At 37.0% G+C, this 21,293-nt stretch overlaps 1 protein-coding gene across 1 annotated transcript in view; it reads left to right on the forward strand.

Moving 5' to 3' along the window:
- The window catches only part of SYN2 (synapsin II), a gene marked incomplete at both ends in the record, with an annotated part of 196,575 nt that overhangs the window by 83,043 nt on the left and 92,239 nt on the right, over positions 1 to 21,293 (forward strand). The window contains one exon of the mRNA XM_082321718.1: positions 16,439 to 16,528. Coding sequence (XP_082177844.1) covers positions 16,439 to 16,528 — 90 coding nt within the window. The remainder of the gene's footprint in view (positions 1 to 16,438; positions 16,529 to 21,293) is intronic.

The following is a 21,293-nucleotide window of genomic DNA, read 5'->3' on the forward strand; positions in this document are numbered from 1 at the left end:
TCTGGGTAAGAAAAGAACGGTTGTCACACCGATGGGAAGTTTTACTCTAATACTTTTTATTGCCTTGAAGATGTTTATTTTTTCACACTAACTATGAAAATCCCTCCAAAAAAATTGTCAGCAGATTTTAACATAGACCTCTTTCAGCTAATTTTATCATACTTTTATGTCACAATAAACTACAGTGGGGAATAAATAATTGATAGTGCATTTATAACTTCTCAGAATACATATTGTACATTGCTGAATCCATTATTTTAATACATCCCATTTTCTGTGCTCTGTGGCATTTCTTAATGTTTTGATTCATTGTATGCAATAAAGCTGGGTGATGAAGCAATAACGGTAGCATTTATATGCAATAATGATGCAATAAAAAGTAAACTAATAATTCCTCCTTGTAATATTCTTCTGGTGGCATTAGTGTCATGGCTGTTCTTCCACCAAACCAATAAAGATATATCTTTGTTACAACTGGTCTTGTTGCACATAAAATTTCTCTGCTGATTTTTCACTCTTATAATAATTACTGGGAGTAATTAGGAGTTTTAGGAATATTTACTATAATAACTGGAAGACCTGGCAAAACCAAATACAAGGTTACGTGTGTAAAATAATTGTCACGATCCATATCTTTTTTGTTGTTGTTCTATACAGTACACCTCACAAACAAATAATAAAAGTATTCTGCTTATAAGGTCTTATATGAATTTAGAGTTATAATAATATAAAAATAGTCTTGAATTATGGTAGAGCTTTTTTAAGGTGTGACGTAACAGTTCATGATGAAATGTCTCTCTTCTGAATTGAAATATCTGTATCTTCGTTTTTTGCAAAAATTCCCTTTTTGACTGAAATTTCTGTAGTTTGTCTCAGCCTAGATATGAATGAAATGAAAATGTTTTTAAGCTGATCTTATTTTATTGAACATAGAAAAGAATGATTTTTTTTTTCCTTTGACATTTTTCTACCTTGCCATTTCTATATCTGACAGCCAAAATACATTCTGTTTGAAATACTCAAATTTTGCACAGCCTCAGCAAGAGTCCATTTCACATCTCTTAGGTATTTCCTCTCAGAAATAACTATTCTAGAGACATTTTAAAGTGTCAGACACATCACATGCTTCAAACTAGCATCTTTCACGTTTCAGTTATCTTCTGTAGTTTCCTGAAGTGGTTTTCATTAAGGTGCATAATCGAGCGAGCAGGGCCTGAGTGTATGTTCCCCACTGCAAGTCCATGGGCAATGAGGCTGAGTAGGCTTTGTTCATGTGTTGTGAACATGATCGTGCTTTGTTCCACCAATGGCCTCAATTCTGTGTTTTACACACGCTACCTGTGACCATAAGCGAAGCCTGCAAAAGTGTGATTGGTTCCCATTCTGAATATGTGGTGGCACTGTACTTTAGTTGGATCCTACTTAGGAGTGTGGACTTTTAATTTGAGCACAAAAGTAGTTTCTCTACAAACATGAGGGGGCTTGTTTGGGCATTTAACTTGGAATATCTTGACTTCCGTTCTTTATAGTAGTGGGAGATGTAGAGACAACCATGTTCATCCCAGAGCATCATGAAATCTTCATCAGATTTAGGAAGGGTAAACTCTGCAAGAAGTCATGCAAACCTATTTCAACCCAAGCTCAGAATAAATACTCTGAGGGTAAAAATCCATTGATCCTTTGATTCAGCCAATTTCATGAATGTTCAAATAATGCAACAGAATCCAGGGACTGTTGGTTTTGCTAAAACTTATCTTCTAGCTTTTTTGATTACACCTAACTCATACATGCCACCCTGCCTATGTGAAATACCTGCTGCAAACTGCAGGCTAGTTTTGGGTGCCTTAGGGTGCACTCCTCAATCTGTTGCTGCACGCTACAAGCATAAAAACCATTGGTGCCCATACTGTGCTCCTAGATGTGCTTTAGGCCAGTGAATCAAGCAGTGTTCCCCACTGTTAAAATGACACATATTTAAACTGAACTGATACAAACTTAGTTGAACTGTAACTAGAAAAAACTAGCAGAATTATTCTGCAAGTTCCTTGGTCAGAAACCAGTTCAACATTTACAGTGCTGATTAAAGGTATTGAACCACCTGCCAGTCTCATCTGTTATATACCGAACTTGATGATTTGGTGAAACTGAAGTTGTATGTTTGCAGTTCAGATGATTTTGTTATTTAAATTTCTGTCTTTTTCATCATGGCTTAAGTACTAGAATTCCCTCTAATTCTGATTACATTTTATATTATTTGTAGTCTTAACATTCATATAAAAAGAAAAGTAGGTTCCACTTCATACACATATATGTATCTTTTCATAAAGTATATCTTGCTGTCAGAAAGAATTTCAGAAGACATTCAGCAGTCACGAGTGTCCACGTCACTTTTGCAGTAGCGCAAGTGAGCAAGCATGTGCTTAGTCTTACCATCAATTAGCCCCCTTTCTTCATAGCATGTACAGGATGCCTTTCTGGACAATTCCTTTGTTAACACGATGACCTGATACTTTTATGAAAACTGTTTCTATAAAAATTGCAAGTTCAAAAGCCTTATGAAAAATCAGAAATCAGAACTCTAGATAAAGCCGTAAGTAACAATCTTTATTAATTGATGAGGAATAGATTGACTTTCCTGCAGGTAAAATTTGAGTGGCAGAGGTGAATTGCAGTTTCTGTAATAGCAGAAAAAAAAATATGGTGTCCAATGGAATGGGCCTTTAAGGGATGAAAAATTATTGAATTAGTCATGGGCAATTGATCTTACTTACATCAGTGTAAAATCAGGAGTAGTATAGAACTGCTAGGAGGGGAAGTCAGGAAAGTTAGACTAGTTATAAAAGGGCTACCGAATAAAATGAGAGTTAGAATCCAATATACAAGATCTTTGGTTTTTAAAATACTGTTTTTTAGAGTATCAGGTCTTTGCTTTTTTTAAAACATACAGCTCCAGATGCACAACCCTGAGGACAGATCCACAGCCTGCATTAGAAATTGAAGCACCTGCCTTTAATTTTTCAGCAGAACTCTTCTCGTACTGTGTCTGCAGACACACATGGGTTTCTATGTCTTTGCCAATAGGCAGTCAGTAAATTTGTATTTGATCTGAGGTATGTTACTGAAAGATGGGGGTGGGGTGGGAAGGTTGCTAGGAACATACTAAAAACATTTCTGAAAACAAGTCTTACATCTTGTGTTTTCTGGAGTCAGGACATACATAGTTTCTTCGAATGCATGTCAAAATTTCAAAGCACCATGTAACCTTTTGAAAAGTTAGGATGCTAGCAACCATGGCGAAGAAAATATTGAAATGAATGTGTGTGGTGAGATGTTTGCATACTGAAATATGTTAATGATTTGGGATTACTACAATACTGTTATTTCATGTCTGTGATAATACTTACCACCTACCTCATGAAAAATTCATGATCCTGGCTTGTGAGATGGATTTCACTTAAATGCTAGTAAGAATGTCAGAAAGCTACTTACCTGGGGTAGGAAGCATGAGTTTTATAAATAAAGACTAAGTTCTTTGTTAATGAGCACGTGCAGAGATGTGGAGGAAGTGTTTTAAGGTTCATACCCTCTCTTACCATGTTGGAACGTTTCGTTACATTGTCATGTTGCAAAGTAATAGTCTTGTGCATGACTTGTGCCATTCACATGAGATAAAATTTTACCTAGTTTAATTTACAGTTACATCGAGTTAAGGTGAGGCAAAAATGTATACTTTCCTTGTTGGATTCGTCATCCATCTTATACTCATGTCTAATGATGTGCAGAACCTATTGTAAAGCATTTATGAAAGTTTTATAATAGTAAAAAGAAAAAAAAAGAGCATAATTAATTACCCAAAGTTATGATTTGATATTATTTAAAGTAACAATCTAGATATTTTATTATCTCTCTTTTCCTTTAGAAAATGTAATTAAAGAAATAAGTGAGACATTCCTTAACTGAGGCGTATGAAATTGTATGTAATCTTTCTGATAGTACACGATGTAGGTAAGCGAAGTAAGTAATTGCAGAGGCTGGAAGTAATGGGAAAATGTGATGATAATGACAGTGCTTGCAGTAATAGGTAAAATCTCATGCTTATGATTCAGGCTAAGGAAATAATATTTTAAAAAAACCCATGATTTTCCAATGTATTGGGTTGAATTTTTAAAAAAATTCTTCTGTCCTGCATGCACCCTTTCACATATTTCCTATTAAGATTTATGTGAAATTTGCATGCTTAAATGTGTACATCAATTGAACCCTGCTCTTGATTTTAGCTTCAGTTGCAAATATTGGTGATAGGGCTGCAGTCTTGGAATCCTACAGATAATTAGCTCTTCACCCATACTGTGTATAGCGGATTGCCAATAAGTGGAATTATGCAGTGAGGTGGAGTTAACTGGTGAGTATACTGAACATGCAGACTCTGACTTACGTGTCAGGGACGGCAGGGTTCAATGTCCATGGCTGCTATAGATAGAACACTTTATTTCAGTTAAACCTGGACTGTGACATACTAATTACATGCATTATAGTAGCTGGATTGCTACTTCTAGGTTCAGATAGCGATAAGCATTTCAACACTGCACAGATTACAGAACTGCTGCAATTGTATAGGCCAAGTGTATATGATTGAAGAGAAAGAAAATTCTCATAAAATCAATCCAATTCCATGATAGCAGTTGTGGTTCCTTTAATGCAGAGGAAAAACAGCAGCATCTGTAGCTGGTTGCAAATCTGTTCTCTTGTTAGTGTGCCTTGGGAGGCTATGTAACAGTGGTTGGTATAGAAGGCTTCAAGGATCTGCTGATAGATTAATTACACATTTACTCTGGTGAAGGAGATGGCACAACCTACAACTTAATAATGGGTCTACAAAAAACATTTGTGAGCACTGTGACCTTAATTAACTGTTGCCATGCTGGTGGAAGAGTCTGTATTTAGCTTGAAATACTAACATGATGTAATCACAGAGGAGATGTAGAAAGCCCACTGTAGCGTGTCAAGCTGCTGCATGGCTGTAACAGCTTGTGAAGAGACATCTGTCACTGCATGGGTGGGAAAGCTGGGTGCTGAGCAGGCTTGGCCTCAAGTGAAGTAGACTGTGTTGACATAGTGACAAACTGCTACAGCAGTTCAGTGGTGTGGGCAATAAAGGAAAAAAATAGGAACTGTGTTGTGGTCAAAAGCTGGCAGAGTAGAATTAAGACTCAGAAGACAGACATATCTGTATTCTTTTAACAGCAGCTGAAAGATCCTGGCATTTTTTACATAGAGCTCCAGATGTGAATCCATCTTGTACTGAAACATCTTCAAAAGATCACTGGGACTTCGCTTCATTGTAGGAATTTATTTTTATTAAGGGTTTTAAATGTAAGAGAAGTGCCATAGAACATTTTGTTATGCCAAAATTTATTTCCTTGCTCATCTGCAGTCATTCTGAGGGAGGGCTGGTTATGGCTTTTTCTTTTGTCAAACTTGGTAGTATTGTAAATCTCACAGTTCTTATTTGTTTCTTTTCCCACAGTTTGTGAGGTTGGTTTTGTTTTTTTTTTTTGCAAGTTTGTTGACATTTTTCTTTTTTGCTCCTTTTGCCAAGCTTACGTAATTCTGTGCCTTCATGTGTTGTATTTTGCTTTGTATTTCTTTTACAGATGACTTTCTACTTATCTTCATCTTTCTACTCATCTTCATCTTTCTACTCTTATTGAACACTTAATTTCTCTTTTCTTACCTTGATTTCTTTGGAAGGTGTGTTTTAACTGCCCTTTCTTGCTTTCTGATGGTATTATAGTACTTCTCCACCTTGTTTTCTCCTCCTTCATGTGTTGCTGTTAGAAGTTGCACTCTTGTGTTTTTCCTCCTTCAAGCTACACTTTAATAATCCTGAGCAACAGATTGGGTCACTGGCAGGGATCTTGTAGGCACTCTGCAGGGGGGAGCATATAAAAGAAATGAGCTCTGTTCATTCTTGCCTCCTGTTGACACAAATTATTGAAGCTATGCTAATAGGCAGACAGAACTACACAGATGAGTTTCAATATTGTGACAAAGTATCTTCTGGAGAATGAATAACAAATAAAATGAATGTGCACAAGAAGAAAAGTATTTTGAAAACCTATTTACTGTAAATGTATGAGATCTTTCAATGCTATTCCATGTCTGTTTTAGAGAAAGAAATTATAAATTTCTTACCGAATATTTATTGCACTATAAGAAAATTCTGCACTCATTACCAAAAATAAGATTTGTACAATAATGCTGAACAATGGGCTAGAATTTGGCTAGTTATTGCACTCCTCTATATGCCAGAGGGGATCTTATTAAAGGTCAAGGCTAAAGAATGCATACCTGCAGTCTGGCTTCAACTCAGGTAGGGAAGACATTTTGGGATGTTCAGATCTAATGTCTGTTAACATTTTAAATCTTGGAAATGTTAAGATCTGTATTTTAGTCAGTGGTTATAGTTTTATATATTTCATTAGATGAAACCTGGGGCCAGCACTGAACTTTCTTGTTGTTTCAACCATTCTGGCGAGATTGATCTACTTGATAGAAAATGATGGGGACACTGGACAGGCAGAGCCCACCCAAACAGGTTGTTTAATGGCCTTTTCCTACCCCTATACTTTAGGAAGCTACTGCAGCAAGAGAAGTTCCTTTCTTTTGCTTCAGGACTGGAAGCCAGGTGCTGTCCATCTCTTTCTCAAGCAGTGAAGAGTTGCTTTCTTAGGCACTGGACACAATTGTATGGGTGGTAAAGTTTGAACAGCTTCATGTGATAATGTGCAGCAATCTCTGTAAGAAATTCAATTTGCCTATTTGCAAATATTTACATGAATGGTAGAGGTCTTTCTAAAACCAGTTTTGTGGCTTTTATTCATATGAAGGGTACTGGATTTACAGACATAGTGAAGGCAACGTCTGTGTATATATAGAGGAGCCAGAGAAAAAACTGTCCACATGTGCTATTCTTCCAGCACTGATCCGAGCAGATTCTTAAGCATAAAAAACTGTAGTTTAATTCTCTGTCAGCCAATGAAGATTTTGGCCTCTTTGCTCAGTCTGCCAGTTAAAGCAAAACATGTTGATGGATTTGTAGTGCAAGAGCTGAAAGTAAATTCACAAAACTGTGTCAGGAGGAAGGTGAAAGCATTTTAAACTTTTTGGTCAAAAGACAATTTACTAACAAGTTTTAACATTAAATTGGAGCAATGTTCATAAATAATTATTCATTTAAATGCGTAACAAACAAATCTAAATACATTAAACCTAGCAGTGCGTTTTCCTCTTTGCACCTCTTTATAGAGCTATTTTAAGTTTAATCAATTCTTGCAATAGAAAGGGAATATTAAAGTCTTGCTAAATTATTTTACTTTCCTAAAATATGTAAGCTCACTTGAAATTCCTTGAAAAAAGCAGAGACTCTTAAATAATGAATATGCCTCAGTGGGGTGATGATTTGTTTTCTGTTCCATACAGCAAGTAATTCTTGCAGCTCTATATTCATCAATCTTTGCTTGAACTATCAAGTACTTTATATATAAACTGAGTATATATATTTTTTGCTTTGACCAGCATTTACTGCCATGAGGCCAATTTAATGGAAAAGTAGACTCAGATTTTTTTTTTACTGCATTCTTGAATTTTGTGCTAGGTTGTTGTCACTTTGCCCGTTCTTCTCCACACTAAAGAGCAGCCAGTGGGAGCTCTTGACATCCATTACAGACTTTCATTGCATTGAACATTTCTAGTGGCAGAAAATTGAAACAGACTTTTAACCATTTCTTAGCGTCTACTGAAAGAAACTATATTTAAATAAAGGCTGTAAGATTAATCTCAAAACCAGGACTGTAAAGCTGTGGTTCATATCCTTTGTATTTTCTGCTGTTCCTGCTGTGGTATTGAAATTCAAAAACCCTCTTTTGTGTTGCTTAAGTCAAATATCCATAACTGAAGGCCAGATTATGAAAATTAAGTTTGATTTCTTGTGTAATCTTAATATTTAATTAAAAAGGAAACCTGTGTGTTATATTCCCCACGTACCTAACAAGACAATTTTTTCTAGCCAAAATCTAAGTAGAGATTATATCTGCTTCTTTCATATATGACTGTGGTGACTCAGTGATGAGGAGAATCTGGAGGCTAAACTCCCTTTCCTGAAAAAGGAATTTGTCACCCATCCAGGAAAATCCCTCCCATTGTGCTGGCTCCCCCATCGCAATCCCCACGCCTTCCTCTCACCTCTCTCCCTCTACGCAAGTATTGTTCTCCCACATTATCTTCAAAACTCCCATCAGTGTTGCAGTCTGATTTCCTTGCTGTCATTCCTTTATGTTTTAGCTCTTCTATTCTTAGCTCCAGTTCACATGTGAGATGGATGCAAAGTGTACTTGTCCTTGTTTCTTTTATGAGGTGTAGTAACTAACATACCTGTTCTGTGAAGTATTGTCTTTAGTTTATGGTGCAGTTTAAAATACTATAAAGTATTGCACTGTTTGGATGCTGGCCACCTCAGAGAAGTCCTCTGACTTTTTGTGCTGGGCTTAAAAGAGAGCGTGTTGGCTGGTCTTGTCTGGGGAATGGCATTCTATCATTGAGCTTTGCCAGTGGATCATTTGAGGAAAAATTTTTTCAGATTTCCTTATCTTGCTGAAACGAGGAAAGCATCTCAGGACAGAAAGGTCCATGTAGGTAAGAAGCTCAGTTTGACTGAGTTTGAATTCTGTGAACAAAGTTGTAGATGCACATCATTGCATCTATGTACAATTTAAGAGAAAGAAAAAAAAATGTATTTTAATCATATGTTTATCTTTAAAATGGGATTTACTTTTTACTTCAATGGTTAAGTACATAAATAATGCTTTGTTTCTGAAGATAACTTCATACAGACACATCTGAACACATGCACAAAATTTCATTAACTGCAAGATTCCTTAAAAATGAATATGGGAGAGCTGTATCTGCAAAAACCCAGTTTGCATTAAAAGATAGATTTCTTCCTCTACTGTGAAGTTTCATTTAATTCAGTATTTTTATAAAAACTTACTATTTTAACTGGAAAGTCCCAGGATCTTAGTATCTCTAAAAAAACCTACAAAACAGTAAAATCTCTTTTTATTGTAGTGAGCCCCAAACCCTTTTGAGAAGTGCTTAAGCACATGCCCAAGTCCCATTAAAATAAACAGGTGCACAAATGTTTCCCTGAACAGGACACTGAACTCGATGTTCCCATAATAGTGGAATAAACTGCACATTCTCATTGCTGCCAAGTGCACCCAAGAAGGAGTCCTCATAGCTTTTATTTGAATGACTCAGTTCCATAAACTTCTTTTTTTCCCCATCTGTAACTTTTCATTCTGAAATAAAAAGTTCCAGAAGGCTTCTTGATCTAGGCCTCATGGTACTAATTTTTGCTAATTCTTTTCTAACAAACATGTCTTGATCTGTTTTCTACCTTTTATACTCATAGCTATTTTTCCTTCATTTTAATCATCTTAATTTAATTTCCTTCATTTAGTCTTCCTTGAATCTCACTTTCCCCACTGTTTACACATTTTGTCACCGCCTCTTTCATTAGCCAAGGTGTTTCTCATTGCCAGATGCCTTGCTACCCAACTTTGCAAGCCAAGATGAAATGTTTTTATGTCTCTGACTGTGATCCTCTTCTAGTTTGGATTTTGGTTTGGTTTGGTTTTTGTTGGGTTTTTTTTGTTGTTGTTTTCAAATCCTGCTTTTCTAACTGTTGTAGAAAACTTTTTTTTTTTTTTTCCCCTCTCATGGATGCACTCTGGTAATTTGTAAGCGAGAGCTCTGCATGCAGTTCTTCCAAGGGCATGAGGTTTTTATTTAAGGCTTTTTTTTGCATCCTGTAGAAATTCTTAATGGTTTGTATATCTCATCAGATGTAGTTCTGATGTGAAAATATTCCAGCAGTTAATTACAGCAGTGATTAGCAATTGGAGAGATGTGCCTCTCAGAGGCAGTACAGGCGGCAGTACTCAGGTTGCAGGGAGGTGCAGAAGCCAAATAAATGCCTTTGGAAATTCAGGGTAACATGGAGCAGAGACACCCAAATGGTTCTGGGACGGGTCAGCACAATCCACACAGGCTTAATAGCTCCATCTCAGTAGATGCAGACAAGCACCCTAGAGGGTAAGGAGGGAGCTGGAGATAAAGAAGGTGAGGAAATATCAGCTGCAGTCAAAGGAGGAAGGAAGAGATGCTGCTAGTCCCAGAGTGATGGGAATGAATAAAAAATGCAGTGGGGGTTTGTAGCTCAGCATGGTGAGGCAGAGATCATCGCCATGTTCTCACGGGAGGCTGAGCTGCAAAAGAGTTGGGAAACAACTCATCTGTGTTATAAAACTACCACGTGAATTATGATGCAGGGTCCATGTAAGTTATCTTTCCATTCATAGTCCAGCTGTGTTGTCTGGTTTTGCATCGTAATAATGGAAAACTACTGGAGGAACATCAAGTTCTTTTGTCAGTTCCCACCTTTTCTGTATTCTGGTAATGTGCCCAAATTGATTTGTAGGCGATGTTTCATTGTTCAGTTGCCATGTCAAACTTTGAATTGACTTTGAAAGTTTGAATACTTTCATTAAGTTGTCTGTCAGGTCCCGCTGACAGAGAGGTACATAAGCTGCAGTCAGCAGTCTGTTCCCCTTGATTCTCGTATTGGGTATCAAGTAGCAAATCAAATGTGTATGTACTCAGCCTTCTGGAAAAGAATTTAATGTTTACTAAAGCATAATAGAAGAAATGTAGGCCAATTGCAACAAAGAACAAATATTATGAAGAGCATAAAGAGAGTAACACATACTTTCCAGGTAATAGTAATTAAAAAAAAAAAAATCAAAAGCCATAAAGAGAAATATAGAAACTGTGTTTAAAATACAGACGTAAAAAGGCAGATTTGTATATGGAAATCCAGAAGTAAACTGGTAGTGTGTTACATTTCTTCACTCTATAGATGTGCCCACACCTTACAGCAGTCAAAGGTAAGTTTGGTTTTTGTTGTTTTTTTTTGTGACAGAAAGATTCAAAATGTGTTCACCCATCCAAGTTTTCCTGTTTTTCTAGTCCTAGAGAATGCCAGCTCATCTGGTTTGGTTAAACAGACTATCTAGAGAATTTTGTGGTCATCTTAGTTGTTACCATGAAGTATTAGATGGCCAGTTGGAGTTCTTCCACTGTCAGTAGAAGCAAGCTATAACTTCTAAAGAGCACAGACAATGAATACTCGCAATAAAGGAAAATCTCTGACAGAAAAGGTTTTATAATACACAGTTCAGTGGTACTTTCCTGATAGGGAACAACTGTACAGGCAAATGTGAAGTTGCATGAGAATCTTATTCAACATACCAGAAAATTCTCCACTGGAATGGACAATGATACATACCCTTCAGTCTGGTGAGAGAGATTAGAAGCTTTGTGGAAATAAAGGTAACACAAAACACCATCTGGAGTAATTAATTTTAAATATCATATCTAATTAACTTTGAGGAAAACATTTGTGCAGTTCGTTCAGGAAATATTCTGAGTATTTCAGGGATGACGTGTGGAATTAAGTGCATTTTAACTCATCTAAAGTGATAAGCAAAGTCATTATTCAGTCTTTAATAGTCAGACCAGTTGTTCCCAGGGTACCCAGCCCTCTGAGCTGGAAGACAGGGACAGGGAGCAGAACGAAGCTCCCATAATCCAAGGGGAAATGATTAGCGACCTGCTACACCACTTTGACACACACAAGTCTATGGGGCTGGACGGGATCCACCCAAGGGTACTGAGGGAGCTGGTGGAAGAGCTCGCCAAGCCACTTTCCATCATCTATCAGCAGTCCTGGCTAACTGGGGAGGTCCCAGTTGACTGGAAGTTAGCAAACGTGATGCCCATCTACAAGAATGGCCGGAACGAGGATCCGGGGAACTACACGGCTGTCAGCCTGACCTCGGTGCCAGGGAAGGTCATGGAGAAGATCATCCTGAGTGCCATCACGTGGCGCGTATGGGACAACCAGGGGATCAGGCCCAGCCAGCATGGGTTCATGAAGGGAAGATCCTCCTTGACCAACCTGGTCTCCTTCTATGACAAGGTGACCTGCTTAGTGGATGAGGGGAAGGCTGTGGATGTTGTCTGCCTGGACTTTAGTAAGGCCTTTGACACTGTCTCCCACAGCATTCTCCTGGAGAAGCTGGCTGCTCATGGCTTGGAGAAGTGTAGTCTTTGCTGGGTAAGAAACTGGCTGGATGGCCAGGCCCAAAGACTGGTAGTGAATGGAGTCAAATCCAGTTGGCGGCTGGTCACAAGTCGTGTTCCCCAGGGCTCAGGACTGGGGCTCGTTCTGTTTAATATCTTTATCAATGATCTGGACGAGAGGATTGAGTGCACCCTCAGTAAGTTTGCAGATGACACCAAGTTGGGCGGGAGTGTTGATCTGCTGGAGGGTGGGAAGGCCCTACAGAGGGATCTGGACAGGCTGGATGGATGGGCCAAGGCCAACTGTATGAGGTTCAACAAGGCTCAGTGCCAGGTCCCGCACTGGGGTCACAACAACCCCATGCAACGCTACAGGCTTAGGGAAGAGTGGCTGGAGAGCTACCCAGCAGAAAAGGACTTGAGGGTGCTGGTTGACATCCGGCTGAATATGAGCCAGCAGTGTGCCCAGGTGGCCAAGAGGGCCAATGGCATCCTGGCTTGTATCAGGAATAGGGTGGCCAGCAGGACCAGGGAGGTGACAGTGCCCCTGTAATTGGCACTGGTGAGGCCGCACCTCGAGTACTGTGTTCTGTTTTGGGCCCCTCACTACAAGAAGGACATGGAGGTGCTGGAGCGTGTCCAAAGAAGGGCAACGAAGCTGGTGAAGGGTCTGGAACAGAAGTCTTAAGAGGAGCGGCTGAGGGAGCTGGGGTTGTTTAGTCTGGAGAAGAGGAGGCTGAGGGGAGACCTTATTGCTCTCTCCAACTACCTGAAAGGAGGTTGTAGCGAGGTGAGAGTCGGTCTCTTCTCCCAAGTAACAAGTGATAGGACGAGAGGAAATGGGCTCAAGTTGCACCAGTGGAGGTTTAGGTTGGGTATTAGGAAAAACTTCTTCACCGAAAGGATAGTCAGGCACTGGAACAGGCTGCCCAGGGAAGTGCTTGAGTCCCTGGAGGTATTTCAAAGATGGGTAGATGTGGTGCTTAGGGACACGGTTTAGTGGTGGACTTGGCAGTGTTAGGTTAATGGTTGGAGTCGATTGTCTTAAAGGTCTTTTTCAACCTAAACGATTCTGTGATTCCATGATTCTAAGTTAGCAGTGATTTTTTGTAACTGTGTGCTTCTTGATTACAGTACAGTCTATGAAGTCAAATTTATAGTGTTCTATTCTTAGTGTAATGAAACCCCATAAAGCTTTTATATGAAATCAAAGGGAATAATTGTCTTTTTTGACCAAGTATTTCTTCTTATCTGTGTCATACTTCATTGGAGAGGAGAAAAAATACAGCTGGTGCTTTCCTGTTCTTTTATGGAGGAACAGTCTATAGGCCTAGATGCAAGAGCATTTAATCACTAGTAGAAAAGAGTAGACCTGACATTACAAAGAATATTACAAAATCCCACTATTTTCCTTTAAAAAAAAATCCAAAAACCATAAATATATGTACCTGAGAATATCTGTTTTCAAGCTGAAAATAAGATGCAAAATTTGAAAATGAGAATTAAATTCAGCTAGCTAAAATAAGAGCTAAAATTACTTTTTTCCACTTTCTTGTTTTTTCTTAAGATGTTGAAAAGACTCCTTCTGAAAGCTCTATGAGTTTGTGTTTTTCAGATAATTGTTAAAATCTCCCAGAGTTTTTGGCATCCATATAAAATACTTTATTTAAATATAGAGTGGCTCTACCAGTATCTCTATTTCATGAACATCCCATATCTGAAAACATTCAGCATTGGATTACATAATAATTCAGTAGTTTATCATCTAAAAAGATGATGCTCTTGCCCAGGGAAGAGTTTGATAAACTCTACAGTGATTTAAAAGTGTAATTTAAGGTCATGTTAGCTAGCCCAGTATAACATAACATTTTCAAAACTCTAATCAAGGCAAAGCATTAATATGGTCTTTTTTTTTTTTTAATAAAGTCTAAAAAATGTCAAATCAAACTTGTTAGTGTAGTTTCCAGCAGACCTCTAAAATCTGGTTTGGATAGAAAAGCAGGCAATGTGGTATTATATATTCAGCCTATTTGTAAGCTCTGTATAGCTTCCAAACTGTCCAGATACAACAGCATTTTCAGAAGTGGTCTTTTGCTTCAGTCTGTATAACTGATGTTTGTTTGGTTCAGCTGCTCATAAGGAAAATATAAAAAGGTATAGTCCAAATCACACTTACAAACTGATAGAAGTTCATTAAAACATAAATGAAATTCTTTTTCATAAATTGCCCAGTAGGAATGAGGGAAATATTTATAGCCATTTAAGGGTGTACAATTACAGTGCCAAAATTTTATGTGAATTTGGGTTGAATTTATCAAGTTACTTTTTTGGGGGAGAAAAGTTTGACAAGAGGTTCCTAAAATTGTAGACACACAGGTGGAGCAGTGTCCCAGTAGGGGCAAAGGATAAATCATTCCCCACCAGCTGTGGGAAATCCGAGTTATTGCTCTCCTCTGCCTCAGGAAACTTAAACCTGCTTTTCCTACCTGCTATTTCATAGCTTAATTATTAGATTAGAGGATACTTTAGAGTGATACATGTGTGTTATCTGTGGTTGATACTATTTTAAGTAAACATTTTCTAGTACTAATCTGAATTATAGCTTACTTACCTCTTGAATGAATGCCACAACCCCTACAAATAGTGTCAGTTTCTGCTGTCTTTTGCTTGCTTTCAGTGAAAATGGAAAAGAAAATAAGGAAAGAATCACAATAAATACAATCATATGTTTTTTTAAGGGTTTTTACTTAAAGATAGGTAAATAGATTTATTTTAACATAACAATTGTTTGGCAAAAATCACGTATTTAATAGGCACTATTTGCTTATGAAATTCTGAATTTGGATCTTGGGTAAGAACAGACATCAACAGTAAGTTGTCAGGAATCCTATTTGCAAGCCACCTTATTTTGGTAGCTGTGATAATATTTCCTTTCCTTGAGGTCTGTTTTGTACAGCACGCTATCCAACTCGAGTTTCTTAAGCTTTTCGTGAAAACGACTCATCATCAAAGTATTTTCCACTGGACTTCAAAATTTAAATATGTGTTTTACCAAACCTAAGTAAACACCACTAAATTAAACAAATTCTCTATGCCAGCTGGAAATGCGATGCAAAGCTTTCGTAATTTTTTTTCCCCTTTAAACAGTTTTCACTATCCCTGCACCCTAAATTGCATTAACAGAGTAGATATTTTATCTAACTGCATTATGCACAGAGTTCTGTTGTTCTTTGCTTTTTTCCCTGTTTGTAACCAGCAAATCCCACTATTCAAACTGTTGTGCTAAGTTGTTTATGTCTCATGTTGGCATGATGACAATTAAACACATCACAGGCATGTACAAGCCAGAGCTTTGGAGTCTTGAAACAATAGTGGTTTTCTGACTGCCAAAGTCATCTTGCTCCTTAGAAACCTCACTTGCTAAGCTGTGATTTCGAGAGTGATTTAGTTTTTGAACTGTTACAACAGAAGAGTGATCTGTTCACTAAAGAGAAAGAACAACCCCAAAATACATTTCTATTTAATAGACAATTCTTTGTCTTTTTGTGTTTAAATGTTGTTTTGCTGTCTGTGTTAAGTTACTACAGTCTAGCGTATAGGTAGACTGGATATGTCGGAGAAAGGGCCCAGAAAGAAAACATTAATAAAAATGGCAATAACATGTAGCTGTTTAAATTATCAACATCTTTGTTGACTGTGAAAGAATGGCCATGTGTCTATTGCACATGGCTAGAGCGTCGGAAATGAAAATTCTCGTTTGTTCTTCACCTGACTTGTTACATATGACATAGCTACTGCTTTTCTGTTTGCCAGTTTTGCAAAATTGCGTTTCAATGTCAGTGAGGTGCCAGAGGCTAAATTAATGTGAAATATGTCTGATCTTTGATTAAAGGTGTTAGAAAATGCAAAATTATAATGATTTTATTATCACAAAATCAGCTTAAAATATATAGGTATCTGAAAAGCATTATTCCGATGTATTTCATTTTCTGTACGTGTGAAGGCTTAACTCTTAGAGGTATTGTTCTTTGTTGATCTGTATATGAAGTCATAGCTTGGATGGATTAAAAAGGTGTGCATGTGAGAGAGGAGGAGAGAGAAAGTGTATAATGTGTATGTGTATTTGCTGAGTTTATGAAACGCAGAAGATGAAGCAAAATGACAGTATGAGATCATTTTGGTAGAACGTGGTTTCTCTCCTAAGCTTTTTGTTTTGTTTTGCTTTATTTTACAGTTTGCCCAGCTGGTGTCTGTCTACAAAACTTTGGGTCCAGAGAAGTTCCCTTTAATTGAGCAAACGTTCTATCCAAATCACAAGGAAATGGTACGTGCAAATACTAATATTAAATTTACTTACTGTCTCTGTAAAACAGGATCTGTAAACATACAATTCATCTCCCCCATCTACTGTCTATTTTAAAAGCCACTTTGGAAGCTTTCAGAGGGATGAGACTGGGTGACCACTTGAAAGCATTGTGATGGTTAACTGGAAGATTTTGAGATGTGAAGGTAGTCATTTTTCAGCTAACCAACTTCAGATCTTAAAGAGATTAAATGCATATAAAGACACTGAACAACTATTAAAGTGCAAGAGTTACTTTTATGGTTTGTTTTCAACCTAGTCCTTTATGATATGTTCAAAGTGTTTATTATCTTTGTAGATGATGGACAAGGCTATGTGCCTGTCAGTGTAGAACTTTGAACTCATCTAAAATCAGGGTGTTTATGACTTGTGATCTTCATATACCTGAGCTGACATTGATTCCCAGTCCTTTAGAGACAGAAATGCATCCATAAAAATCCCACTTATGACCTTTACTCATGACCTGTCTTACAGACATTTTTTTCTTACTTTTTTTTCTTACTTTTCTTATGGTTTCTAAACAGAAATTCTTTCCTCAGTATATTTTTCTAGAGGAAATACTTTCAGCACTGAGAGAAACTGGAGGGAGGCTATTTGCTGATTGAATAGACTAGCAGAGAAGCATCAGCTATTTTTAGAGTATAATCCATTCAGCATATGTCACACAGCTGTGATTCAAGTACCATCACAAGATCATGATAAATATCTTAGTTAGCTGTTTATGTAAGGTCCCCAAGCTGTAATTGCTATGTGTCTGTCTTGAGACTCTGGCTAGAACTTCGTTATCATAGGTGGCATCTAAGATTAACCTCAGTGACAGCAGTTGACTAAGATTTCTTCTGAAGTCTTCTTTCTCCCACGTCTGTCTCATCTTTTGGTAATAAACACAGCATGGTGCAGTTCTGCTGTATTTTTTGATGTATTGCAAGAGTGGCAGGATGGCTCTTCATACTGCTTTCCCAGTTCTCTCTGGTTTCTTTGGACTATTAACTCACATATGTTTCCACTTCTTTTGTTGCATATGACGCTTCTGAAAAGAGCTTTCACCACAGTTATGTATTCAGTAAATTTGCAACACAGAAGTTTTGTAGAACCAAAGGAGAATGGTACTGATCTGGAGCAGCAAATATAAATACTGTCCCAGACAGTCAAATCTTTTCAGAATGAAAGGGGTTTTTGTTGGTGGATTTGTCAGGAAAATATACAACTTTATGAAATTTATATCTTTTTAATGCAAAGGAAATGTATTTTGCCTTGGGGGTTCATCGTAACAGGTGGAGAAGCAGAACCACATCTCATGTTTTGCAATATACTTTTTAAAATGGTAATAAGTTTTATATCTCTCTATTTTTCTGAGAATGGCCAAGATTAAAGCTGGTTTATAATTTCCTGTGCACAATTTATTGTTCTTTCTTCATTATTTTATCAGCTCTTATTCAGGCTCCCCAGGGAAGTGGTCACGGCACCAAGCCTGTCAGAGTTTAAGGTGTGTCTGGACGACGCTCTTAGTATACAGTTTAGTTTTAGGTAGTCCTGTGAGGAGCAGGGAGTTGGACTCGATGATCCTTATGGGTCCCTTCCAACTTGACATATTCTATGATTTTATAAAAAAAGCAGGCCTTTTTAATGCAGGACATAGAAACAAAGAAAATATCCTATAATTTTGGGACAAGAATGAGTTAGCTTTTAATTTTTATGTAGTATGACCCTGTGGAAGATCTACCAGTTCAATTGCAAACTGCTGTCTTGAACAACTGATTGATTCAAATTCAGTAATAGGACACATGCAAGAAAATGTGTTTATAAGGCGTATTTTGCTTAAGAGTATAACAAATATTTGAGTGTTTTTTCCCCCCCTTCATTCCTCTGCATTGCTCATTAATGTCTGAACTAATAAGTTATTTGTCTTTTCTTTGAACTTTGGAATGTTAATATTCTCCACAGCTGAGTAATTTTTTACGTATTTGTACATAATGTTAGTCTAGACAAAATTAATGCATTTCGGTATTGCATTGCCCTACATGGTTTAGAGGTGCTGTAATAACTGATTGTGGTGAAGCTCATTGGTTTGTTTTTTCCTTCTGAAGAAGTTATTTGGAACTTTGTGGCTTGCAGAACAATCAGGCAACGTGGTACAAGATAACATTTTACTCAAATTTCTAGAATGGGTTGTAAAATGATCTGAATATCAGAGTTTCTAGTTGATGAATTGAAATCATATCATGATATTTAAATTTTGTTGGTTTTTAAACATGGTTTATTAATAGTTGGCCTCATTTGCATTTACTTTTACAGAATTTGGTATTTACAGTTTAAAATCATTTTTGGTAGTTCCTCTTGTGTTCCTTCATTCCCTTCTTATTCTCCAAATGGTAACCTAGAGCTCTCTCCCTCCCCTTCAGTGCAAAGTGGTTGGGGTCAGGGGGGAGCAGGGGGAAACTCCAAATCTCTGTGAATTGAGTTTTCAGCTGAGCATGCCAGAGGTACGGTTGTGCTTCTGTTTCTTTTGCTTCTTTCATACTATGGTGATCATTTGTACTGAGGCTTTAGACGACAATAAAAGGTAAATAAACAAAGATGCCATTCTTTTGTGTAAAAATGGAGCTGCTTTAATGAAACACTTTTTGAAACAGAAACATTCATCTCAGAGTGATTAAAACTATACAAAACGCTGTAAGGCTTTTTGAACTCATTGCTAGTTGAGTCATCTCTACAGCCTTTCCCTCAGTAATTAGTTCCCTTTATTTCCCTACATTCCCACCTCCTATGTTCTCTGTCATGAAAATAACCCTGGCTTTTTCAACATAATTGTTGGACAATTTAATTAAAACTTAAATGGAACACTGAGAAAAAGCCCGCAATATTCAAGGTGTTTTTTTCCCACCGTTCACCTGTACTGTCTCCCTTCTCTGTTCTTTTCCCTACTCTTATCATAAGTCATGTGAGTAATTGTCAAATTAAAATCAAATGTTGTACCAGGCTATATTTCTGCTCTAACCTTTCGCATAACACATACACAGTTTCAAGACGTAAAAATAAAATGTTGTAAAAATAATCTGCTGTTGATAATATATCAATGCCACTACAGTAAAAATCTTGATAGGAAAATAACATATTCGGAATGGCACATTGTAGTTAATCCTTTTCATAATATTTATGAGTGCTGAATCTCAGGGAAAATAAAAACTCATTCTGAGAGGGTTTTCTATAAAGCTTTTCTTGCCATATTTATTTATATGAGGGAAAAAAAAATCTTTGTATCATCCATCGTGGGAAGTTTGGCCAGATTTATGCTCATACAGAAATCAAAGTGGACGGCCATTAATTTTGAAACATCCCATATGGGATATTTTATCCCAGGTCAAATATAAAATGTTTTAAAAACTAACTGTGGCATACAATTCATATTACAGTTTGTTCATAAATATCAAAGAAAACATTTATTTTTACAAGGTACATAAAGAAGGCAATCTGAGTTGGGCTAGTTGAGTTTAAGGACTAATTACTATAAACTAAAATATAAACAGAACTATGTTGAGTTAAAAAGCAGAAAATATTTGTTTGCTGCAGAGTGCTATTCAAAAGACACCATTACATCAAAATGGATTTGGAAACATGCTACACTGTACATGTATCGAATATTAATTACCCATGTGCTTGATTCAGGCTTTGTATGGTTATTAAGCTCTTGCAGGCTTGTCTAAGAGTTGTTTTGGTTTGATATGAGGAAATAAGGCTTGTTTTTAAGTCTTTCTGTAAATTAGTGATAGAAGTGCACAGCACTGACAGTGAATAGGACTGTCAGTATTGTCTCTGCAATATCAATTCCTTTTTGGAAGAAATGTAGCCTTTTTATTTCATTTATGTGAGTAGCCATAACTTTATGGTCCCGATTAGTGTTAGGTAATTTTTTGTTTGTCTTTAGCAAAGCAGAAAACGAGTTAAGCTTTACATTTGGCAGCACAAATGTATGGTGTTTTAATTTAGGTTTGTAAATTAAAAGAGCAAAACTGTTTTACAGTAAATAAAAAGTGAAATGTTGACTATTAAGGGACATATATTCCTCAAAGGAATAATGGCGTGCCGTCCTGTTGGCCTTGTACCATTTGCACTTCATTGGAATTGCGTGAGTTTAGTCACAAAAAAAGTAAATAACGTTTATTCTTACAAGAGTGTTTTCAAAGCTGCCATTGTCTATTCATTAAATATGGATTAATGCAATTGCCAAAATAAACATTAGAAACACGAACAGAATTTATCATAAAAATCATTTATACAGTTTTTTTGCAAGTATACGCTATGTATCCGATACAACATATCTCAGGGTGTGACAAGATACATGGGGCATGCTGAATTTTATGTCCAAACTACTACTTCATTGAGTTGAATGGAATTGGAGAAGCCTATACACTCAAAGATGTGCATATCTTCTTTGTAAGTCTAACTCCCGATGATTTTATAAGGACTCTATAGCAAAGAGACTAAAGGAACTATTTGGAAAGCTGAACCCTTGAACCAGTAGACAATAACAGCTCTGATTCTTAGTGAGCCCATAGGCTGGAAATGTCACGCTATGGTTAGCAGGAATGAGTAAAGTGTTTGTGTTAAACCTTTAAATAGACCTGATCTAACCAAATGAGAACAGAACTGTCTAAATCTCTGCCCGTTGTTCCAAATTCTCATGTGAGGAATACATGAGAGTAATCTCTAACCAAAATTGGAATGA

Source organism: Platalea leucorodia (assembly GCF_965183815.1).
Source record: "Platalea leucorodia genome assembly, chromosome: 9".
Classification (NCBI taxonomy): domain Eukaryota; kingdom Metazoa; phylum Chordata; class Aves; order Pelecaniformes; family Threskiornithidae; genus Platalea; species Platalea leucorodia.